Below are 26,436 nucleotides of genomic sequence, written 5' to 3' on the forward strand. Positions count from 1 at the left end.
ATGTGTTATAAATTATATATGTTGAAAAAGTTAGGGTAATGTAACTTTTAAAAATTCCCTGTGGATTCAGCATGCTAATAACAGTCAAAGGTAATGCTTCTTCTGACTTGTGTTTGTTTTATGATCTACAGCCTTGTTTATATTTAATATAAAAGGGATTTTCTTTTTTTTTTTTTTCAAATTATAATCATAATATATTCAGAAAAAGAGAAAGACAAGTATTGCTAAATCCTATTTCTTGTTACTCTTCTTGCTCTGGAAATATTCCCTGTTCCTGTGTTTAATCTATTCCTAGTAAATTTATTTAATTGCCTTATTTCTGTTTAATTGCTATATTTTAATCTTAGAATGAACTAATGCATGCCATGTGATAAATTCATTCATTGCTTGGTGTCGTGCAGAAAACACAAGTCAGCCAGTAATATGGGCCCCTTGGGGAAATTCTGTGGCCTCACTGAAAATGCAAAGCATGTGAAACAGCAACATAAAAATTATGCAGTGCTCCAAGCTACTGTAGAGGCTCTCAAAGTTCTTTAGTATACTCTGAGACTAATGCAGAGTATGATTTCTTGCTTATTATACTTCTGTTGTAACTCCTTAGTCCAATTCAGAATCAATTCTTGTTCAAAACCCAACAAAAAACCCAAAAGCAGAAACCCAACAACAAATATTGAGTGTACAGAGAGTTATTTCCCTGTTGCTGCCAATCAGACCTCTTCTACCACTTACTTTGGAAGAATCAATACTTGAAACCTAGAAGCAAATTATGTAGGCAAGAATATGTATACCTGTTGTTGTTGGGCAAGTAATTATGTCGTAATGCAGAGCCATAGCTTTGAAGTTTGTTTAGATTGGAAGATAATACACGATTTTTACGGTGGTTAAGATTTTATGAGTTTATCATTTGAGGTGGGAGAACAGTCTTGACCATTACAAAAATGAGTCAAAGATGACATGAAAAAACCTCACTGATTTCTCTATAGACAATAAGTGGCAGTTCAGTCAGACTCTCGTAGAAATGTATTCTCTCCACCCTTTAGGTTTGCAGCTTTGTTTTACTGAAACTACTGTGGTGTAGTAGAGATACTCAATTCTATTGGAAAGGCTCATCTAACCTGTTGTTTTTCTTCCAAAAGTGGGAGTATAAAAGTGTTTTTTAAATATGTTGGACTTTTTAAATAATTCTAAATTGTAAGTATATGACTTTTGTCTTGATATTTTTGCCCCTAGTTCTTTGGAATGCTTGTGGCTGTAGACCTCTTCAGACATACGGCTAAATGATGTGTGGGTGACTGGGGCTCAACAATGGCTTTTCTCCTTTATAGATCATCTAATAGAGAAGATTGCTTCTGTTATTTATTATTGTAATATTTCATTTCTGTTTCATCAGTCTGTGTCATATATGAAAGCTACTAGTAACCGTATTTTTTAGCAGATAACTCTCACCCAACAATATATCATAACAACCTTCGCACATCACATAATTTAGAAAACAGTTTGAAATTTACGGCAGTGCCTTGTAACTCTAAGTGACCGATGATTATATATATATATATTATTAATAACAACATGTTTTTCTCAGTATTGTGCACCGACAGAAAAGTGTCGGATAGAATGAATTGCCCTCCATTATGTATCATAAATCCCACAAATCATGTAGTGCATCTTGTTTTTTGCTTTGAGAATGCATTGAGTGCTCCTTACCACATTCTTCCTTGTTTTCATGATATCCATTTAGCTTTTTCTGCTCTCTGCAGCATTGCTGGGAGGATGGAGGGCAAGGGATCAGCCTGGTAGATGCAACATGCCAGTGGAGAGCTAACAGTTAGTCTGTTTTTTTCAACACAAGGCCTGTTTTGTTCTCTCCCTTCCTCCCTGTTCCCTCCCCGCGCCCCCTCCCTGGGCTGCTGAGAGAGTATTTGTCTCCAGTAAGTCCAGAGCTGGAAAGGATGGAAGCTTACAACCATATTATATATACCACAGGTCAAAACCACGCTGTCAAAACATGAAAATACCTCAATAATTTTCTTTTTAATTTTAACTGTCAGCCTCGAGATACCACTTGCTCTCGAGCTACTATGCATAATGTGTGCCAGCTCACTTCTACTTATACTCTTGTTAAAATGTAAAGGAACAAATTTCCTGGCAGTCTCTGCAAAGTAGTGTAATATAACTTTCATTACAAGAAGGTGGTGAACATAATGTGACTTCTTAACAGCTGCAATAAGTGATGTGAAGCTATTAACATCTTTTCAAAACAAGTAACAAGTGAGAGGTTATTTTTCATCTCGGTTCCTAAAAAAAGGGCATGTTATTTTAAGCAGATAACATTTTGTTTGCACTTATCTGAACGAAGTAAATTTTTACATGAATTCTCTAGCTCTGTATTGCTTTGTGAAATTAAGAAAACTTTAAAAATTAATGCTAAAATACACTCTAATGGCTGGATTTCAAAATGAAAATTTGGATGTTAAATTTTATGCATGGAAATGATGGCTGCTAACAAGGGATTTTAGTTCACCCTTATCCTTTTCCCTTTAGATTTATGATTCCATGAGAGTTGCCTATTCCATTGTTTATTTTTATGTCAAACTATTTGGTTCTCATTTGAGTATTCTCAAAAGGTGGGGCAAGTCTGATGCTTTTGAATTGCTTACTGAGGAACCAAGTTCTTTGGAGATAGGTAACCCATTACAAATAAAAATGGGAAATAAAGGAAAAAGAATTGAGACTGTCCATGTTGAGGTGCACACAACAGTCAGTCTATTAGTAGACTGAACAGAAAGGTTTTAAAAAGTTCAGTAGTCAACATTGCTAATTGAAGCCTTAATAAGCGACTTTTTTTGAAGTGTAGCTTAAAGTCCAAAAGGACAAATGCTGTCTGGTTTACTTATTTTGGCAGCTCAATTGGAGTTTCCACTGTAGCATGATTAGCATCGTTTTCACGGAAGTTAGTAGCTAAAGTTCATAACCATAGAACGAGGCTGTAGCAAAAAGTGGCATTGTTTTTCCCATGTATATATCTTGACACTTACATTAAAAACAAGGTCGACATTGTCTCTAGTTGAATGAATTCTTTAACACGCTATGAGAGGCTGTCAACTCAGAGATAGGATGTGACTATGGTATTTCATAAACATTGCCCAAAATAGATGCCCGAATATGCAGAATTTTTGTAACGTACACTATTGCTGAATAAAGGCAGAGTTGGAGTAGCTGGTCTAAGATCCTAATTTGAAAGGCAGGCATCGGTAAAGCAGCTCAGTTCTACAACCTTTCCAGGGATATTTCTCAGATCTTTTGCATAGATTATTATGTTGTATTTTGCAACTGTATGATCACTGCATGCAAAAGTAATCAGTTAACATTTTCGTTTTCTGAAGGTTGTAACAAGATTATTTTTTTGCATGTGATTTACTCCTGCAAACATAAATCAGGCTATTGTCTTCAAGAGTGGAAGGTTTGGAACCAAAAATACAATTTGGAAGTGAAACATTTTTCAGCTGCAAGTAATATTAATAGTAATTGCCACTTAGTGATCTTTCAGTTGGTAGAAACAAACCATCAAAATGATAATTGTAGGATTCATTGGGATTTAGATTGATTAACAAACTAGACAACCAAGTGGGCAGCATACATTGAGCCAGAACTCTGGCTCATGTGAAGTCAGCAGAGTTTATCTGGAATCAGTGGAGCAAAGCCCATTTTATTCCATTTGCCCAAAGAATAAACATATGCCATGTCAGAAATAGAACAGTTGGAAACAATTGCTGCATGGGATGATGATGAAAAATAGCTGGAGAAAGATATAAGGGTGATTAGACTTCTTTAAAGCCAGACGGCTGAATTAAGGCTGTAAATGAGGCCAGCCTGGCATTGTGGTGGAATCATCGTTGTATGCTGCGACGACATGAAGGTGCACTTGGTAACACCTTTCTCAGCTCTCTTCATTAGGTGAAAGAAATTCATATACGTTTTAAATGGGAAAGAGAAGAGTTAAAGATGCCTCATGAAATGAGCTGTTTAGAAAAACTGAGAGAATTTAATGTGGTTTCCACTGAAGTTGAGGAAATTCAGTGTTTGCAATTGTCAATCAATTGAAATCTATTTTATTCTTTAGAAGTGTCCTTTGAAATAGTGTATTTTTATGTATTGGAAATGCAAAATTTAAAGTGTTCAGGGAATGTATCATCTGTAAAGAAATTGTGAATTACTTTTGAATCATTTCGTTATAATCTCCTGACTCATTGCTTGATGGTATGGTGTTTATTTCAAGATTTTCACAATCTCAAATCTAGATTGTTCTGTTTTGTTGAAATGTGGACCAATTTTGAAATATCTGAACTAAGCTTGACATTAAGAAAGAACGTGTAGTGAGGGTGAAAAGCTAAAATACCTGCTTCTCAAAGTAAGCACACTCAAGCAAGCTGTTCTTTCTATGTGGTTTGGGGGGACATGTATGACCTATGCTGTGTGACAACCTATAGCCTTGGTCACATGACATAATTAAATTAAAATAAGCTTTCCTTATCTCAGAAAGAAAAAGTTCTTTCAGATCATTCATAAATTTTAAATGGGAGTCATACTGTAATCAGGAGCTAATTTTCTTTTTCCATTATCTCCTGCCATTCTGTGATATGAGAACACTTTGTTCTCTAAAACAGTCTTCACTCAGAGCTTTGGTTTCTCACAGAAGTAATTAACTAGTAAAGACATTGGATCTTTGTAGACATCTTCACCAAGGCATGCAGGTGAACAAATCCCATACCCAAGTATGGGTTTCATTCCAGCTTAACGTTCCTCATGTGTGCCTCCTGCTCTTGCCTGAATGCACGTTGACAGTTCCTGTTACGGATATGGATTTAAATTCAGGAAACGTGGCTTCATAGAATTGTTCATCCCACACTATATTTTAACACTATGGGCTGTCTTAAACATTAAAAATTTATTATTGTGTAGTCTTTTGTACACAAGTAGTCTACAATTTTATTATTGTAGAGTCTTGATTTTTAAATGTGCATGCTTATCTCCACTTTAATTATATTGTTTACCTGATGTCAGCCTGTCTTGTGTCTTTTTTTAACATTAGGCTCTGCTTTCTTTCGTTGACTTACAGGTGAAATATTTGACTATAAGTTTTATTTCCTCTGTAATTATATTTGTTACAACAGAAAAAACCCAACCCCTATGCCATTCTAACTGTTGGTTTCCCTTTTCTCACTAGTTTGCTGTTTTGTGGTTCATAAGAGATGCCATGAGTTTGTTACCTTCTCTTGTCCTGGGGCTGACAAGGGGCCTGACACTGATGTAAGTACATTGACATTTAATGTGTTGCTTTTACACATAGTTTTATGTTCTTAAACCTAACTGTGAGAATGAAGTACAAACAATATCAATAGGCTTCTTATGATAGATAATTGTAGTCCGACTGGTCTTTAACAGTTCTGAAGTGAATAGTTATGGACTGTAAGATCTATTTTTGGTACGAAAAGTGACAATGAACGTGTGACCAAGAACAATATCCCTCAGAACATGACAACCCTGAGGTGTTTACCCAAGCATGAAGTCAGCATTTTATTTTTGTTTGCTTTATGTTGGATGTATTTGATATCAACAATTCCCAGGAAAGGCTGAGGCTTTTTCTGAGCTTTCTTTGTATCCATCTTATCTCAAGGTATATCTTCAGAGTTGACTCTGGTCCTTGTCCTCTCTGCACAGAAGGATCTATAGCTCCAATTAGATGACAGTTTAATCTTGAGTCAGCTGGCTTATCTGAGATAGGTTTTTGAAACCATTATATTCATGCTTGAGCTAGTATACCAGTCAGGATACGCCCATTCTATCTTGCTCTGTCAGTACTTCTATATACACGTGGCATTTTTGGTCAACAACCAGTTTTCACTTTCAACACATCTGCTTACATGGTGAGACACATGTACAAGAATTTTGTGTCACCCTGCTGAAATAATAAACTAATCTTGTTTGTTCACATAAAAATAACATTTCTTTGGGTTTTATAAATTCCACTTTACAGTGAAGTAATTTAACATCTGCTTATGGGAACAATACATTCCAAGTGTTCTTTGTCTGAACGGCTCTGTTTTGTTTCTTATAACATATTCATGATCTAGATTGTAGGCTATTATCTCCTCTGATGAAATGTACCAGAAGACTTTTCTTGCTAGGTTTTAATGAGCTTCTCATGAATTGTTTTAATATGCTAGCCATGAGATCAATGAACGATATATGGGCAGAAGCCGCAAGGGGGTTTGGAAAATTTGAGATGTTAAAAAGTTTTCTTATTTTTAAATTTGAACACAGGGAAATGTTGGAGAACTGAGAAGAATTTTAAAAACAGTTTATTTTTTACACATTTCACATAATCTAAATTTAGGTACATTAAAAAAATGCTTAAGTTAGGAGTGTAGTTACCCTATTCAGTTTCTCCTGTTTAGCTGATAGAGGTAGTCACTTCTAGAGAGCAAACCAGGTCTTGGGTGACCTCAGTCATACCTGTGGTTCGTCTTTCTCCGCTGGTTGCAGAGTGAGTTGAGCAGGGGTGAGATCTGACAGTCTTGTGGCAGCACACTGAAGTTGGTGGCAGAAACACTGCTGTCCTCAACATCTGTCTCGTCTCTTCCTAACTTTCCCCTTGCCCCCTCCCCACTTATGGAGAGGTGACCCTCTCATGAGTCTGCTCCCGAACAGTACCTTTCCCGAGGGATCACCTAGCTTCAATTACTACTACTTTGGCAACTGCTTACAACGGAAGAAATTTCACAGTACTCGAAATATCATTGCTAAAATCAACTGAATGATATTAAAAATATAATTGGAACTGAAGCCTTTCTTTTCACCTTTCCATCTTTTTCCATTTTCAGTTCTGGTAACTCATGAAATGCTCTGTTATTTCATTTGTATCTGTATCTCCAGCCATCTTTTTCTTCCTATTCACTTTTTTGCACTTAGCTCCTCATCTCTAATTTTCTTCATCTTTCGTCAGCTGCTCCTGCTGCAGTCCTGGTTACTTGTTGCCATTTAAGAGCCACGACCCCCCAGAAGAGCATTGCTCCAACAGTGAGATTCAGAGCGTCTAAGCTAAGGGCCCTGCTACGTATGGATGCACTCACTACAAGTTAAGGACATCCACAGATCAAGTCAGGGAGTAAGGTTCAAGAAGTCACTGTTCAAGTACGGAGCAGTTACCTTGATTACCTATGCAAAGAACGTGGATGCTGCCAAAGGTTCATTAAGCATGTTGAATGGGACCAGGGTATAGGAAATGCCAGTGCAGCTGTGATGCATCCCTTGGGAGTTTTGACAGTTATTCAAGGCTGTACGTAAAGCATCTCTTTCCACTTAGCGTAGAGCACAGCTTTCTTGAAGGAAGTCACTTAACTGAGCCAAGGTCAATTTTCATGACAGAAGTCAAAGGAAGAGACTTTTGACAATAACGTAGTAGTTAGAGCACTCACTTGGAAGCCAATGCAGAGGCTTACAGGCATTCAGAGAGCCTCTCTGTGTAATGCAGGAAGGAAGCCAGTCCTCACTCTGGCTTTGCTCATAGTGTTCCATAGTGCATTTTGGCAAAGGAGGCTCTACTATTAAAACAATCATGAAGGCAGGAACAAGAAACCAAAATTATTCTTCATACCCTTCCTTTTCTGAAAGTTCTTGAATTCTTTAAGCTTTGAAGTCAACTGTGGAGATTGGCTCTGTCTATATAGTGTAACAGTTAAAGCAGTCTTTTGGGATTTGGAAGTTGTAGATTTGAAGTGCCTTGAGCTCCAGAAAGGCTGAAATCCAGGTCTCCCCATGTCCGGGTGAGTGTTCTCATCACTAAACTGTCATGCAGAATGCAGGTGGCAAAGCATACTTTCTCCTCATCTCCTGTTTCTAAAAGAAAGTAACCATAGCCACTACTTTTTATTGCGGTCCAGATGAATTCAGGTATAGTTGACCCATTTGCATCCCACTGGATGGCATTCAGGTGATTCTCTGAATTCTGTAATTCTCCATACACCTTCCATGTTGTGTACGTGGGCAGTGCCAGTACCGACATTGCACTGCACTGTCTGCTACGGGACCTGCTTTCCTAGAAACTCTTACCTCCAGTTTACTAGGCAAAATTTATATATCAGGTGAGTGACTGTTATTACCAAACTGAGTCAAGGTCACCGTTACCAGATAGGAACCAAGGCAGGCGACAGTGCCAGCTTCATCCTGATGTGTGTGTCTGTAGCTGTTTTAGCGGCAGTCAGGCTGAGTGGAATGCACCTTCCCAGATGTCAATGGCAAAATACATGTTGAGCATTAAAGGGGCCAGAATGTCAGCAATAGTCTGAACAATTAAAGAGTATCTGTTTAATTACTCATTCTGTAAATATAGTTCGTGCCTACAAGCAATAATACGTTGCTGATTTGCTTTGGTTGGTCCTAAAACACAAGTAGAATAAAACAATTAAATCTAGTTTTAACTTAGTGCTTAGTTGTGATATGTTAATGAAAGTTATTGTTGATTCACAGTTTTAGTGGTGTCACTCATTAGTAGGTCTTCTATATCTCTAATGAATGGTTCGACTCCTGAAATGTTCTTGATTATTTTTTTTAAAAATGGGTTCTTCAGGGTTTTTTTCCTAAAGTTCGCAAATGAGAACACACATTTGTGTCTGAGACCATTTAATTTTATTGAGAATCTCTTCATGGTTATAGAATCTGTTATGTGGCAGGTTGTTAATAGTCTTTAATATTGCTGACTGCATTTTGTGATTTGTTTTTTTGGCCTTGGTGATTAAATAAATCAGCCTAATGCCTTATTTTAGTATTTGGGTTACCAAATGATCATTTTCAGTATTTACACAGAAGCAGTATCTCAAAAACACTTTGAAGATTAAAAGCAAACAGAAAATAAATATGTTTTATTAAAATTGTGCTACATTAGTGGGTCCTATTACACAAAGAGGATTGTAGAATGTTATACTTTAATTTACTGAAATGTTTGACTATAATGTCTACCCTTTTACAATTCAGTAACTTATTCCTATCCAAGTTAGTACGAGCTTTGTTCTGAAACGTAGTGTGCTATAAAGCTTATCATGATATTTAGCAGATTTTTTAAATATTAAAAAGTCCTTTTCTAAATTATTTCATGCAGGTGCACAATTAATTTGCATATTCGAATTCTCCAGTGTCTTTGCATGATGTAGCCTTTCCATTAATTGTGAGAGTAATACTGTCATTAATAAAACAAAATTTTCCAGATTAATAATTATAAATTATAATAATTCTATAGTATAATAATATTTTTACATATGACAATATTTTTAAATTATCATGCACTGTACATTTAGCATAAATGAAGCAATCCTTACGAATACATCATTAGAATAATTCTCAGTTAAATTTGTTTTATTTACTCAGGAGAATCTGAAGTCTAACAGTCAGATAGGTGCCCTGCAATGGGTGACAGTCAAGGTTGGAATGCAAAACATTTCAGTACACAAACCATTTCCCACTCAGAAGCAAAACTGCCTTTAACAGCCAAGGGAGGCATTTCTTGCAGGCAGCTCTGGCAGGTAAGCGTTCACAAACGTCCCTGCTGAGGCCTGAGGTATCTAGGACATGATGGCAAGGACTTATTTATAGATTTGTCTTGAGGCGAGATAGTATGGCATTCACGCTACATGCCTCCAGGGATACGGAGAGTTTCTGAGCACTGGGCTCTATTAGTCGGTTAGGAAGACTCCAAAGGGGAGAAAACCTGTAATTTTTAGAAACTTCATTCTGACTTCCATGAAAGGTATATGTGTACATGTGGCTGAAGGGCAAGATCGAAGTATACCTTTAAAATAATGCTCTTTTGAAAGAGAGAATTGAACTGCTTTAAAAATAAATGGTGTATGGGGAGATTTCTAGCATGTAGTTATTTTCAAAACTCTTTGGAAGATTTTTTGGCTGCAGCAGTCCCCTGCAGAAAGGGAGAGCTCTGCTGACAGTTTCAGTAATTTCTCTAAATAGATTTAACAGTTGCAACAAAAGTTATTTTTTAATTTGTGTATATTTAAATACAGTCATTCAAGAAACAAAAGGAATTTCAGACTATGCTATCCACAGACCTTTTCTTATTTCCTAGCCTTTCTTACATGCCAAGTGTTTAATAAACTGACTACTCAGCTGTATAAAAGTCCTGTGGTCTGTATCATGCTAAAAATAGTGGTGTACAAATATTGTCTCCTCGTGTAACATTTTTATTTGCTACAGTATTCTATTGCTGTAAAAGAGAGAATAAATTATTTTTATTACTTTAAAATTAAATGCCTTAAAGGTGAGTGTAAAAGAGACAAAAGCTTAAAATCACCCTCTTTTTGCTTTACTCAGACTAGCTGAAATGTGAGGTTGAAAGGTCTGTGTTTGTGCCAAAAGGAAGATAATACTTGTGAATAAAGTGGTCGTCCTTGAGTAGTACTGAAATGATGTCTGGGGAACAATATCCTGTTTCAGATGAAATAAGGATTCACACAATCAAAAACTTTTACGTTTCCTTAATACTTGGCAGGGTGTGAGCTCTGGTGTCTTAACAAAATACCAACTCAGGAAGTTATTTTGCTGCTATCTAATGGCTCTCTGTAGTTTGAATAGAAATTATTCATCTTCTTTTCATGGTCTACAATTCAACGGCTCCTGCTGCTATTATACTCTCAAGTTACATGAAGCATCACCTCCAATTCAGATACTTGTTTTTGGAAGATTGTGCGGTGTTCATAAAAACTATTTTAAGTCATTGAGGAAATCCTTTAAAACTTGAGTAAATTACTGTAAAAATGTAAGAGCAACCTCAAAAATTCACTGCTGCTGTAACTAGCTTTGTTAAAGATGTGTTTAATATTAAGGAATAACTAATCAAGTTTCTTTCAAAAAGGATACTTTAAAATTGGGAGTTAAATCTTTGTTCCCTTCATTAACGGAATATAGTGACCAGAAAGTGCTTTCAAACTGCATGTGATTTATTAAAATGTTCCCAATTCCATGCCACATAGAATTAAAAAAAAATCACCAGTAATTTAAAATAGTTTTGACTGTATTAATTTTTTTCAGTACGAGTTTATAAAACTTAATATAGAGTGCACAAGAACTCAGACATCACCATCTCTGGATCAGCACTATTTTCCTTTCAGATTATAATAATATAGGATCCAAAGGAGGTTTATGGGCAAAATAAATACATAGAAATTAAAAAGTGAAAAAAATCTGAATGAGAGCAAGTGACTGTACAGTCAAGGGAGATTAAATCTGACTTTGCTCCTCAGAATTGCAGTGAGTTCTTAGTATTTAAGCACCCAGAAGAGAATGAATTGATGAGATACAGATGCGGGCTTACGCAAAATGAAACGGCAAAGCCATCTCATCCCATTTGGCAGGGTAAGTGACCTCATGGATGTTGAAAGTGACATACATGGAAAAGATTTTAAAGTCGATAAGCTTCTTGATATTGAAAGTATTTGGGAGCTTTATTATCTTAAGCACATTTGAAAAATCTGTCTAAATTTGAACAACTGTGAGGTTCTGTGGGATGCTGCAGGAGTTGAATATTTTCATCAGTGGCTTGGATATTGGAATAATGTATAGCTACACAATTTGCAGTTGACAGTCGGGAGGGCTTACAAGAACTCTAGAGGACAATATTTAAGTTCAGATTTTTTTTCATGTATTAAGATACAATTTAATAAAACAAATGAAAAAAAATCACACTGGGGGGGGGATATCAATGTGAACTGATTGTGAGGCACCAGTGCAGAAGAAAATGAAGCAGATATTTTAGTGGGTCATAAACTCAGTACTGGTGAACAGTGCACCTCTGATACAAAGGTGATGAATTTCCTGTGGGGATATGTTAGAAATTATTATTTCATTTTTTAGTGAGGTGTTTTATGTAGAATTCTGCAGCTCTTCAGGAGAGGAATTTAGAAAAGAACTAAAATGTTAAAGGTCTTTAAAGCATGACCTTTGAATATTTTCCGTGTCTGTTGAGTTATAACCAGGTATCATATGGGCAGCTTGTGGCAAGGGAGGATTAACTACATAACAGTGAAGTTTTTTAGGTGTAATGATGGGTAACTGCTGCAATGGGTTACCAAAAGAAGAAATCAATATTTCTTGGTTTGGGGTTTACTTCTCTAACCAGTGCTGTAGATATTATCTGTGCCCTCATTGGACCTAGGGGAGAGGCGAGATGTGTCTTGTAAGGCTCCATCAGGCTTTTCATCTTATGGTTTCTATGATTTTAGAGTTGGGAGGAGAAAGATTGACCCTGAAAAATTCATATGCTGGGGGACCAGTGGGAAATTATCATTTGTAAATGATAATTTACAGTATGACAGCAATGGGCTTGGGTTTGGCCTTAGGCTTGGAGCAATGCTTACATCCACGTTTACTGCAGTTTTAGACTATTGGTTTAATAGCTGTGGTTGTGATACAAATGATATGAAGGATCTTCTTCCTTGTGTCACACCTCTATACTAAGCAGGAGTAAATTAATATAATTGGGCTGCCCTGGAGGGTTTAGTTGTCTTGACCAGATTTCTTTTTTTGCTCAGTTCCAGGTAATGCTGAAATCTTTTTTTTTTTTTTTTTAATTCTTTTTTTCTTTTTTCCCCCCACTGGCCTTTAGTTATGCTTTCAGACTGTTTACATGTAGGAGGCTGGTTTCAGAGTGAAAGAAGATAGTTGCTTTACTGGTCTTGGGAATTAAAAAAAAAAAACAAAACCAAAAAACTCATGAAAAGAAAAGGCAGTAACTGGAAGCATAGTATTAAGACTTACTGTAGAAGTAGTTAGAAAGGGATTTTAATCAGAAAGCCTTGCAGTCTTTTTCCAAGGATAATGAAATGCAGCAGCAGGGCATATCTGATTTGCTTTTAACCATTTGGTTGTTTTTACAATGAAAAGCAACTGTTATCTATGTTCAACGTCATGAGTCACCTGAGCAACAAACAAGCATCATTGATAAATATTACAGAATCATAGAATCATTTAGGTTGGAAAGGACTTTTAAGATCGTCGAGTCCAACCGTAAGCCACCAAGGTTGTTTTTTTTTTATTGCTAATCTGAATTTTGGATAATAGGCAATCTTGTCCTAGAAATATTTTCTTTTTAATTAAAATAAAAATCTTCTCACTTCATCACAAAAGATACACAAAGGCAGGAAGGTCTGGCAAGATACAGTTTACTGCTTGCCAGATTAGCAAACATGCTTTCTTAGAGAAGCCTGTATGAATTTTTTGAAGTGATTCTTAAACACCTCTGATGCAATGAATTTATTAATTTTTCGTTGTATACCCTAAACAAAGAAAACATAAAACCCCCTCTATTTACAAATTGAGATACCAGCTCAATGTATTTGTATGTCTATGTTTTCTAATTATGAAAATTATTAATCATGATGACTTTTTTTACAATAGGCATTATTAGATGGGGACAGGAGCTAATATTCTTATTATAAGACAATTACAAGGCAAACATACTTTTGTCAAAATATGCTATTCCTTGGTATATTACTACTCTCCCAAAAAGCTAGTCGTAGGTTACCAAAGTAAACAAGATCACAGTCAATGCAGTAAGTACTTTAAAACAAATTTTACAGGACAGCAAGGATATTTTTATTACAAAAATAAGTATTTTATTTCTTGTGATTACCATGACTTCTGAATCTCTACAGAGTGTCCGAGGTAGTTTATGGAGAAATAAAGGTTTCATGCTTATGGTTTTGACCTCAAAGCCGTAAAACTTAACTGTGCAGAAAACTTGCTTATATAACTTTTCTAATTTTTTAAAAATTGTTTTTAAATGGTACTGTGCACAGCTATAATGGCTCATTATGAAATGTGGGCATTTGAGTATATTGACAACGAAATTTCAATTTGAACAGAATCAGTCCTGAGGTAAGACTCCTTTTAATGGAAGAGAGGGAAATGAAAGAAGGAAATCTACCAAAAAGGGCTCTGTATATGTTGAGTACATATTCTGCTCATATTCAGCCGGCATCTGAAGGAGCTTCATGTATATGGTAGGGAGGACGTGCCTCAGTTTCCTCCATCAAGCGCTCTTAAAGTGGGACAGCATCTTATGTCCCTTGACATTCCTCTCCCCTTACCGGCTACTTCAGAATCCAAGTGCTATTTTCCCATCCATCTCAATAAATAAAATCCAGCCATATGTCACCCTCTCCACCTTATGTTCCTCACCAGTTGGCAGGCACTGCCTGTGTTCAGAAATTTCCTCCTCACCTGCCTGTGGGTGGTTTACCACTGCTCAGTGCCCATACACAGCTTATTTACTGATCAGCCAGTTCAGTGCTCCTTCGGAGACAGGTTTTAATTGCTCTTAGCTGGCTGTACAGAGGTGTTCATGGCACTGCTCACCCAAATGCCTTCGTTTAAGTAGTTGGAAGCAGCTTCACAGGGTACTTGAAAGCAGTTCATGTACTGAACATGCTTGCATTTATCATCTACTGCAAAAACATTTGTACCTTCTATTCCTAAATTAAAGCGCAGGCTCCTTTTATTGCAATTAAAATGGCTTTTAAGCTACAGTGAATGAGCCTCAAGAAAAACAGAATTAAATTACAAAGGAACAGGTTCATGAACTTTTATAACTACTTATAATTCCCATCCCTTCCCTCTGCCCTGCAACACAATCCCAGAATTGACTCTCTTAGTTCGTCCATCTTCAGGAGAACTCTCAGCAAAGTTATTCCCAATAGTAAAAAGAAATCTTGTTGATAGGGTTGCAGTTTTAGTGGCAGTAACTACAACTGATTAAGCAATCTGCTGGGTGCTAATTTCACAGTCAAAAGTTTTTCTAATTCCCCAAATTGAAGTTGACGTTATTCTATCAGCCCTTATTGTCCAATTGTTAAGAGTATATTTAGTTGTGCAATTTAAGTTGAATTTAATTATTTCCTTGTCATCTTACACTTACCCTTTGCAAAAGTTTGTTGTGTCAGTCTTTAAACTGTATGTAAATATGATGACATGATATTGGGGTTTAGGGGGGAAGAATGCTTAAGACTTGCTAATAATCTATTTTCTTACATGAGATGTCATGTGTAAAATGTACCATAGACATTTCTATCAGGTTCCACCCCCACAAGCATGTGTTTTTTTTAAAAAAAAAAAGGTCTGATTATGGCACACTGAACTTATTAGCTAGAAGGAACATACACAGTCACAGACCACTGAGAAAACCTTGCAGAATGCCAAACGTTTTTAGCACTGTCTGTTTTTTGAGGTGGCAGTTCTTACACCAAAATTAGATGAAATCTTAATTTGGAATAAAATGAGTGGGCTAATTTTGAAAAGCACTGTAGATCTCATATGCTACAAATAATTCTAGAATGTGTCACCAGAGAGCATACCTATCTTTGTAAATTATTGGTAGCTATTTCCTTGGGGTGCTGGGAGAAATTTGCTAATCACTGCTGAGTTAAACTGATATAGCCTCAGTTTCTTAATATAAATCACACAACTCCAGTAAACCACCTATTGGGGTTGGGGAAAAAGGAACAACTTGTACTTTGTAGGAGAGAGCAAGTTTCTTTTATCAAGGTGTTTTGACCCTGGAATAGAGAGATGAAAGAGAGAGAGGAAAAGCAAGGAGGGGAGGGGAGGTAGAGACACATCCCGACCGGCAAGAGAGCAGCTGCCATCCTTTTCCATCTGAGCTCCGTTTATCTAACTGGTCCTGGTAAAGCATTTGGGTAGCTTTGCATAAACAAGAACAGTTAAGTTTCATTCTTGGACATGCTTTTGTTATTTTGTTTGTTTCCCCTTAATTTTTGCTGTCCATTATTGGGGTGATACTCTTAAGAGATCCAAATAGTGCACAGATTTTTCTTCAGCCTTTGGAAAAGATTGGATTTGTCTTGAAATAGCCAGTGATCTCAGGGAACGTGTATTAGATGGTATCATTGTCACAAAATATTTTCTCATTTTTATAATTGGTTGGATTTTTCTAACAACCTAATGAAACTTGATACAAATAGATTTTAAACCAACTGCATATTACCTGTGCTGAAAAACAAAATCCTGATGATTCCGTTGAAGTAACATTATGCCAGTCATGATTCCTTTCATAATTTGATTTCTGCTGTTCCCTTGCAAATAAATAAACTGTAGCATGGCCCATGTACTTAATGAAACTTAATCCTTAAAGTACTAGTGATCTTAGGGTGAGCTCATAAACTAAAAGCAAAAGCATATAATAAATTCTGGTAATGAGAACTTAATAGCTATAAGAGTCAGAGATTGATTTATTCTTTTCTTTTTGTCCCCATGAGAAGGGTACCTGCTGAACTAAGGCATGAAAGAAATTTCTCTGTGTTGGGAAAACCGTTGCAGTCTGTAACAAAGCTACCTTCAGGTCTGTTTCTATGGCAACGGGAGCATCAGACCAGCAAAGAATGGACCAGAAAGGAGAGAAAAGCCTCTATAAAAATAGTTATAAAAAGCGTATGCATAGCTTTGGCTACTTTTGTTTCTTTTTTTTTTGTTAAAAAGAAAAAAGAAAAAAAAGCCCAAAACTTGGGAGTTTTTTGAAACCTGGTTATTATGGTAGCTATTTAGGTTAGACCCTATTGGCACTGGAGGACTAGTAGAATAATAGCAAATTATTAACTTTGTGGACATTAGTTAAGAAGAGTTTATAAAAATGAAATCTCAAATCTAAACTTACTAGAAGCAATATAATTTTTAAAGTGATTTTTATATAACCCGTCTTAAAAAAGCATTTTCTGAATCTTAGGGTCTTCATTCTTTTTTATAAAAGTTATCATGAGAGGGGAAATGATAGATCTTTGGTCTGCAAGTAGCCTTTTCTCCTATCCAACTAATTGCTTTATTTTCGTTACATTTTCTTTTTGGTGTCTAATTGCAAGTACGTGAATTGTAACTCACGTACTGGCAGTCCATGTGGTCAATATTCTTCTTCTCTTTGTCCTTGTGTTGCCAGAGATTGGGTAAGACCATGTGAAAAAGAATAAAAAAGCTTTTTCCTCCATCTTTCAAATGTTTAACTATGGTCATTCCAGTAGGAAAGGTGCCATCCCCAGCACTAATGAAAAAAGTGTGGAATTAGTGCAATATACAGCTGATCTTGATGTTAATACTATGATACTTCTTCAAAATTAAATCTCCTGATCTCTATTTTTAGCCAAGCCTACTTTTATAATGGTCCTCCCATTGTTTCACAGTTTCAAAGAAAAAAAATCTAGGTAAAAAGTGGGATGCATATTTACCTGTTTTACTTGCATTGTTGAAAGCAACAATCTTTATTTAGAAAAGCAGAAACCTATTGAAAATATTCTAGCTCTAGTTTTTGTGCTTCAGATATTCCTTATACATGGTTCTACAGGTGCTTTGCGATGTGTTGCTCTTTGGAAGTCTGACTTGAGGACCTTTGAAAGCAAGCAAAAGAACAGTCCAAGTAAATTAATGTGCATAAATAACACAGCAAAACACTGTTGCCATATTATTGAAAGAATTTACTGTCTCATTTCTTTATAGAAATGTGGTACCACTTTTTTTATAGTTCTTATTTCTGGTAATGTCTTTGTCAAGTGAAAAAAAAAAAGGCATGATCACGTTATTTCAAATGGACATTACTAATACAGTGACATGGAAAATAGCTAGGAGATGCAGTTGAGTAGTCTGATTTCTTGAAATGAAGAGCAAATCATGATTGTTTGATTGAATAGAGACTTCAATGAGCATAAGTGAGTGGTTACTTTTAGTGTGTTTGTATAAGTAGGGATTTATAAAAGTTCTGATATACCTTGTCAAAAAAGTAGGCTAAAAAGCGACCTGACTGCAGCGATGGGAACAGTCAGGCAGAAGAATAGATATAAAACCTACGTTATATAGGCCATACATACATATGTGTAGTGTTTATGAAGAGGATTCTTAGTTTCATTGTCACAGATTTTTTTCTAGAAGAGTTTTCTAGAATATTTTTTTCCTAGAGTCACTTGAAATCTGGGATTATCCCAAATTATTGTTTTCTTCCTGAGAAAATTCTTTGCATTTAATTGAAGATAATTTGAGCCCCACAATCCTAGCATGCAGCAGGAAGAAGACCTGGCTATCTCTTCTTACAAATAGCTTTATGAAATCCTTCCTTAGTCAAAATCCACTTTTATTTTTCAAGGTCTATATTAGTACTTACAGATTGACCTACTTACGAGTAAATGAGTCATGTTGTATTGTTAAATCTGAAGCCTAAAATCCCATTCCTCAACACACATTAACGGCATTCCTTTTTTACCATATTAAAAAGCTTTTTACTTCACTTAATTAAAACAAATAAGGATTTTAATAACCAGAGACTTTAATTTATGTGGTTGTTCTCAAAGTTTATTCATTTTCTCATGTTGACATTGTTCTACCAAGTGAAATTCAGTTGTTAATCTTGAGATTTAATGAAGTCAATACTCTGGTTTAATATTGGCAACTAGAATAAGAGAATTGAACATACTCTGCTGCATGCTGCTGGCACGCTCTGCTGATATGCCGATAGCTCCCAAGTGGCTCTGGCCTCCAAAGGGTGCAAGAGGAAGGAAACTGCTTTTGGAGAAGCAGAAGCAAAAAAGATAGAAGGACAGGGAAAAAACCAGTAGAAGTGAAAGCAGTCCTGTAACTTTTAGGAGAAATGTATAATCCCTCAGAGTTTTGTTTAACATCTGTTACTTGTGTCTTCATGTGCCAAGAGCATGATTGGACCATTCATGAAAATAAAAAGAACTGTGCAATCAACAGACTTTGTTCAATATTCCTGCATAAAGGGGATTTGCGATAAATAATATGAAAGACTTCAGTGAAATGCAAATGGTTTTATATTTAACATGCTTAATTTAGAAACATGCCACACAGAGGTAAAATTAAGAGAAATAGAAATACACATCCATTTTTTTTATTTGCTGGAAGTGCATTATAGAATGAGAGGGGTAGAAAATGTTCTATTCTACCATTCCAGACTAATCCTTTGCTCTTCTCTGGGAAGGTACAGCTGTTTACTGATCTTACAAGCTCAAATCAAATCAAAGTGTTTCCTAGTGCTTTGTATTTGGCAACAATAAAGCCCTCGGGTCAAATGAGGAGACTGCTTCTGCCAGAACATACACCTGAACTACTCCAGGAACCCTATTGAGGAGATACGTTGTATATCCAAGTTAAGCCACTTCAGTGACATAATAGTCCAGAAATGGCTACTATAATAAAAGTTTATTTTCAAGTAGTTCTAAAATGAATGAGGAAAAGAGTGCCATTTTAATTTTTTTCACATTAGCTGTCATTGCACTCCGTTTTATTTTTTTAGTCTGTCTGCTCCTGCCACGGCAGTCCATTCGCTCAGGTTCATTACTGCTTGTTTTGCCAATACTGTTGGGATACACTCCAAGAATTTGGGTTATTAGTCATTGCAATAAAAGACCAATGCATCTTAATCAATACAGGCTTCCAAAAATTTGGAACCAACCTGAAGTTGTGGTTCAAAATGATCACACTTAAAAATCAAGTTCCTCCTTAATAATTTTTTTGTCTTCTGAAAATGTCACCCATGAAGATATCTTTAATATGATTTTTTTTTTTTTTTAATTAAGGCCTTTTGGCAAAATTTGCCCTACTCTAAAGAGGATATGAAATCCCTCATCCGTGCACACACAGCTGACATAGACACACAGATACTTTTCATTTTACGTGCTCATTAGTGTTGGTGTTCACCAGCAGAGTCAACAGGGGCTGCAAGTAGGCACTTGGAGCTTTTGAAAATTAGGCTAATAAATCATAAACACCTAATCTGGGAGTGTGCAAGTGTGTTATATGCTGTTTAAAATAATAAGATATATGCTGTTTGCACTGGCTTTTTCTTATGCAGTTGCATGCCTATTTGTGCATAAACATTATCACCATATATCATAAAGTATTTATGGTACCTATATGTTTAAAAAGCATTACAGTTACACTAATATCTGGATGGAAAAAACCTCAGTACTGCAAGTAATATGGCTTAGCATAACAGTTTCAAGAAATCACTTATTTTTCAAGGGAAAACTCTTTATATAAATGAGAGCTTCTCTGAACTGAACAGGCTAACAGTTTTGTAAAATGTACTGAATGCAAAATACTGCTTTGGAAACCTTGATGGTAAAGACAAATTCAGGAAAAGGTCTCAGAAACAGTGGGTTTCTAGGCATTTCTAACATTAGTACAAAATTTGCATCCGAGTCAGTGGGAATCTTTTCAGTGCTTAATGAACTGTGCTTGATTTACCAACTTGGTATTTAAGCTGTTTCTTTAACACACACACAAAAAGAGTATGTAAGATTACACCTATAATAAAAACTAAAAAGATGCAAAATATACTATGTTGCATCTATTCAGTTCAGAGCGCTTAGGAAAATGTTGATTATGTAGAAGCGTTCAGCGCGTCTTCTACAAACTCCCAGGCAGAAATACCTTTGGCTTTGGTGGTGATAGAATGAACACACTCTGCTGCTGTAGTAATGATGTTGAATGATGCCTATAAAATCAGATAAAAAATTTATAGTTCATTTAGTTGGAAATGGAATATGAAATGATACCATAGGTATACGGTGTACTCCTGCTGTCCTTCTGGTTTAGCAGACTCAAATAGCCACAGTAGGGAGAAATTTCTTCTGCAGGCGGATGTCTCTGGCAGAACTATGTGTGACCACTGTGATCTCTGTTGGTGACTACCTGCATAGGGTCACGATGATGAGCTGTGCATTTGCTGTACAGTTTGTTGAAGTAAATGTGCCCATCGGCACCATATATTTTGTCTAAAATACGGTGTTACACAGTCACCCCCATGTTTTTTCATAAGCTTTGCAGCTCTTATATACATTTTATTCATTGTGATTAAAAAGAGATGGAGGTGTAAGTAAGGCCAGTGGCAGGAAACTGTTGGTGCCAAAAACTTGCTAGAATAATAATATAAAAAAGTAGACTAGGAAAAAATGTTTTAACTGGATTTCTCCAATATCCCCAGCCTTGCAAAATCATCCAAGTATAGCCAGTTTTTAAAAGTCTGTTAATGCTATTCTAACTTAAAAGATAACAACTTAAAAGTGAAGTCTGTCAATAAAGGGAGAAAACTAACTGGTCGTAATCAAAAAACAAAGAAAAAAATTGAATTAAGTCCCTGCTAATGATATTCCATAATTAGATCTCCTTAATGGACGAGTAGAATAATCTATTTAATTGTAACTATAGTTTGTGGTAGAGTACTATGTCTTATTCTATTATGTCTCTGTAATGAAAGAACCAGGAGTACTTTTGTAATAAATACATTTTCCTCAAAATGCTCTCTCTTCTCAATTTACTGGACATTTATGTATCGCCTTGTGAAGTTTTTCCTTATTCTTTCTAATGGGACTGATCTTTTGATCCTTTGATGGAAAGGGATATTGCACCAATGATCTCAGTTATGCAGCAAGTTCTTTGGCCTTATGTATTTTCAAGTATATGCTGCTATTTAATGATTTATCCTTGACTGGCATGCCTTATGTTGAGATGTTCTTTATCTACAGCCTAATTAAACTAAATCATATACCATCTGTGTCTAGTTCAATTAAAATGAATTGGACAGATTGACCTCCTTAATACTCTTCAAAGCATGTTATTAGTCTGTACAGTCCCTTCAAGCTTAACTTGTCATCTCTTGAGACAATACTTACTGTCTGCTTGGAAAAAGTTAGAAAAAAATGCCAATCTGCATAACTAAAATGAAAGAAAAATGTGTATCTTTCCACTTGTAACAGAAACTTAAAAACAAAGTAAACAGTAAACCCCTGCGAAGTTACACAAGATGCAAGCAGGAATACAGCCACGTTACAACACACGTGCAGTTCCTGCTGATAATAACTTAGAGCTGGGATCCTGGCGTGTGGCGACGGAGTGCTCAGTGAGTGTGGGAGCAAGGGTGATATCCTCACGCGTGGTGGAGTGCGAGTGTCTGGTAGGAAGCAGAGGAGGAGAGAGATGCTCCCCTGCTCCCCTCTCTCCTGCACAGCCTGCGAGAAGCCCCGGGGCTGCCAGTAGCCGAGCCAGCAAGTCTGGAGCCCCTGGCTGGAGCGTGCCCTCGCCTCTCAGTTGTGTCGATCTCCTTAGGGCCTGTGAACTGAAATTTCTCATCTAGCCTTATGGCAGGTTTTCAAGTGTGCTTTAGGTTGCATTTCATTTTTACGTTTGTGTGCGCTACCCCGAGATCATTTTCTGGTGTCAGCTTGCACCTGCCTGTTTTCACAGCTCCTTTTTCTCCTTTGCCTCTAGATTCATTACATTCTCAATTTATCAGCTTCCTCGTGTCTAGTTCAGAGGTACTTTCAGTCTGGGATTCTGCATGTTCATTTCTCTGAAAATCTAATAGAAGTTTCTAACGAGGTCTGTGGTTTAGGATTTGTCATCTTTAACTACTAAGTAGTCTTTGACATGCTTCTTTAATTTGCGTTCTTCCTCAGCTTTTATTCTTTTAGATCTTTGCTTTTGGGGTGGTTTTTGGGTTTTTTGTTTGGTTGGTTGTTGTTGGTTTTTTCCCTAACTAGTGTTCATTTTCTTGTTCCCTAGCTGTGCTTCCCCTTCCCCTCTTTCCATAGAGCTCCCACGGAGCTTCTGCCCTGACCCTTTTCCCGTCCTTTGGTGTCACTATTGGAGCTGGCATTTTGGCGTGGTTTGCACTATGTTAATCATGATGGCGTCATCATCTTCTCTGCTGCTAATGTTCTTCTGATGCTCCAAAGTTTGTCTTCAGAGCTCTTTGGGGAAGTGAGGGTCTCTTGTACAGGATGTGTGTGCAAGGACCAGTTGTCTACAAACAGTAAGCAAGGGTGCTCTTAGTACAGATAGAATATTTTACTTAGCTAACAGATAAACAGATACAGTGCTTCACATATCATGACTAGACAAATGTTCTATACTTAAGGCGTAAAAAAATCTTCAATTATTTTTGCATTTCCTATGTATTCAAATGAGAATTAATAGCGTTTAATTATTCTATTACATCTGTGCTTTAGGTAGCTGCTTAAATTTTAGGCCTATTTAAGAGACTTCTGGGCATCTCTTCTTGAATAGATAGCAAAAGATAAAATCAATAAAGCGTATGGACTGCTGATAAGTTTTTATGTCCTGCCTCCACTGACATTGACAGTTGTATGTAATAGTTCTTTTCTTCTCTGTAATAAGGTAAACTATGACTTTTGATTCTGCTACTATTCTTAAAGGGATTTACTTGACTGGACATTGATAGTGGTATTTTCCTTAAGTTCACCTCAGTGTTTGTTTGCTATCTTTGATTAATTAATTATGTTTTTAACACAATAATTTAGCTTTTTTTTTACTCTCTTGAGCCCTAACTCTCCTCTCATATTAGATGCTTGATCAGGAACTCATCTTTAATACAAAGCCACTATTTTTTCCTTCTCTATGCGTGCAGATGGTGTTTCATTTCTTGCTGGAAGTAGCCTCGGCAGAAGATGCTGCCAAAGTATCTTCATTAACTAACTGGCAGAAGTTTTGATCAATCAACCACCTTTCCTTCAGATGATAAAATCATTTTGTCTGGCGAATCTTTTAGATTTTTTTAGGCCTTCAGGGTTCCTTTGCAGCCATCCTTGGCAGAGTGAGAACTGGTGAACACAGCAGCATGCTACAGGTGGTGTCAACAAGAATGAATTTTTTGAGATTCTGCTAATTATATTGTTCATAGTTCATGCAGGAGAGTTTAAAAAATGGAAAAGACAGTGAAATACACAACCAGTTTTTATTCTCCAGATTAATTTGTTGTAAATAATTGTCCCGCAGACTTAAAACACTGTCTGCTTTAAGCAAACCGTTCTTTAACAGCATGGTTGAAGCCAGAGCACTTTGTGAACTGTGCTTCTTTACTGTGTTGGATTTTCCTTTGGGATATTTCACTGCTCTGACCTTGCATAAACCTGCTGCATCCAGAATATCCTCTGTGATTACATCCTGAGATGCTGTGGCTGTAAAATAATATTCCACAATTTTCTTTAAAACATATTTAATGATATTTTAAAAGAAATTTAATTATTCTGCAGAAAAGAAAAATGTTTTTTTGTTTGTGATACAGAACAATAGAGCAGACAAACAGTATTTTTTGCTGGCTGTTTGGGTGATTCAGTAAAGGCTGATGGAGTATCTGTTAAGCACTTCGAATTGAAGTTTGAGATTTAGCTACAAAATTCATCATCCTGCAATAAAGAGGAAAACTTAATTTCATTGTCAATATGTAAGATGAAAATTTACTAAAGCTAGATGTTACTGTGAGTAAATTGAGTTTGAATTCATTAAGAACCTAGAAACGATCATCAAGTCAGTAATGAAACAGTAGCAAATGCAAAAGCAGGCTTTTAATATTAGCACAGATTTTGTTGAGCTTGCTGCATGCTTCTTACTGCTACCTGCTGATTTTCCAAGTTTTAGGCTGATTTTCTAAGGAAACTGCTTATGGCTTGTCAGGAGTCTTAGTCCATCCTGCAGCTCGGTCTTTGTGACTTAAACCATGTTACACCAATTAATTCATCTGACAGCTTCTGTCTCCTGACTGTTTCCCCATCAGTTAGAAATTCACTTGTCTGATTTTGTGCTGAGGAATTCCTGATGCTCTTCAGCCCCGTCGCTGCTCTGTGCTGCTGCAGCACCGCAAGGAGTAGGCGTTAGCATGACACTTAGCATTCTTGACAGCACCTCTCACAAGCCTTCAAGGCACTCCACAATCATCAGATCTCTCCATGTCCCTGCAAGATAAGGACCTCTTAACACAGGTATTTTACAAATTGGTAATTAGACACAGAGAAAATGAGTCCTGCCTGGATTGCACAGAGTGGGACAGAATTCCCATTCTCCTGACCTCAAATTTGTTCTAGACTCCCCGTGTTGCAGAGAGCGCGTGTCTGTAGCACTCTCTGCCTTCACAAAGCACTGTGAAAATAAATGGTACTTGCCTCTCATCCTCAGGAAATGTTTATGAGGATGGGTTTTTCCTTTTAGAGGAGAGGGAATTGGAGATTGGGAGAATAAGTTTTCTAGTCAAGAAGAAACTGAATCCCTTCCTTAGTAAGGGCTTCATTTGGTTTATTATAGTGCAATATTTCAGGCATTTTTTTTAAGACCATTTGAGAAGATTGCATCTTTGAAAGATATTGAATATTTAAAACAAGCATTCTAAGCTGTTCTGAATTCTCAAGGGACAGATTAATAACTTCAAGCTAAAATATTTCAAAATAAAAAAGTTATATTCCAATGAGTTTTTTGCCTACTTAAAATAACCCAGCTGTGAAACTGGAAGTATGTGGTACTAAGTGTTCTTTGTTCAGAGTTTAAAAATAATTCAAAACCCCAGAGATCTGAAGCAGATGTCTGTGCTTCAGGATTCATAAGGCCTCAACAATGGGAATATCTCATTGTTAGCATACTGATTTCGTATTCATGTAGCACCCATTTATTCACAGAAAAGTTTCTTTTTCCACTGGTTAAAGCATAGTTTTTAGAGATATGGTGTTCGGTGGTGTGTTTTTTAGCTTATTCCATGTGCTTGGGCTAATCACTGTTCCAGTCTGATTCAGCCTTCTCAGATATATAATAGGCATCTCAACCTTTGTACCATAAGGTTATTTCCAAACGTTAAAAAACCAGTGGAAATCATTTTGAGATTCGTCTTCCCGCAGCCCACCCAGCACTGCCTGTGCTCTGCCCGCCCCGGGCTGGGCAGCCGTGCTTGGGACTGGCAGCGTGGGGAGAGCCGGACGGCAGCGAGGAACGGAGGCTGTCCTGCGTGAGTGTGGAAGATGCCACCTGCCTGGGGTTACACAAGATCCACGAAACCTGCACTTGCGGGCTGAGCATGTGTTAGACTGCTGTTGGCTCCGTATGCACTAAAAATGATAATTGCCTAATATAATGTTGGTCTTTGCACACAGGTGCCTGATCCAAGCCCAGTACATTCACTGGATGTGTTGCGTATACACTATAGCATAGTATAAAGAGCTTAGGAAACTGCTCTTCCCATAGCACTCTTCACAGTATTCCATTAGCATGACATCTCCAATTTTTGTGCTTTAATTTTACTGTCTCTTATTTCTGTTCTATATTCCTTTGTCATATTTTTTCTCTAACAATTCTAATGCGTTCAGTGAGTCCATACAGATATGCCCCTCTTTGAACTGAAGGGTTACATTTTTAAATAGATATTGCCATTTTAACCTGCAGTTACAAAAATAAATTACCGTTTTACTGGATTGACTACTTATTCTAAACTGTTCATTTCATGATGCTGTGGGCATGATAACTGAACCGGTAATATTTGAACACAAATACATGTTTAATCAAGGAGCATTGAAGAAAGCCTTA

General features: G+C 36.6%; 1 protein-coding gene across 1 annotated transcript in view; it reads left to right on the plus strand.

The window, feature by feature from the left end:
- PRKCA (protein kinase C alpha) overlaps positions 1-26,436 on the plus strand; it is a 156,708-nt gene that overhangs the window by 56,672 nt on the left and 73,600 nt on the right. The window contains 1 exon segment of the mRNA XM_050908590.1: positions 5,225-5,307. Coding sequence (XP_050764547.1) covers positions 5,225-5,307 — 83 coding nt within the window.

Source organism: Gymnogyps californianus, chromosome 19 (genome assembly GCF_018139145.2).
Source record: "Gymnogyps californianus isolate 813 chromosome 19, ASM1813914v2, whole genome shotgun sequence".
In the NCBI taxonomy this organism is placed as follows: domain Eukaryota; kingdom Metazoa; phylum Chordata; class Aves; order Accipitriformes; family Cathartidae; genus Gymnogyps; species Gymnogyps californianus.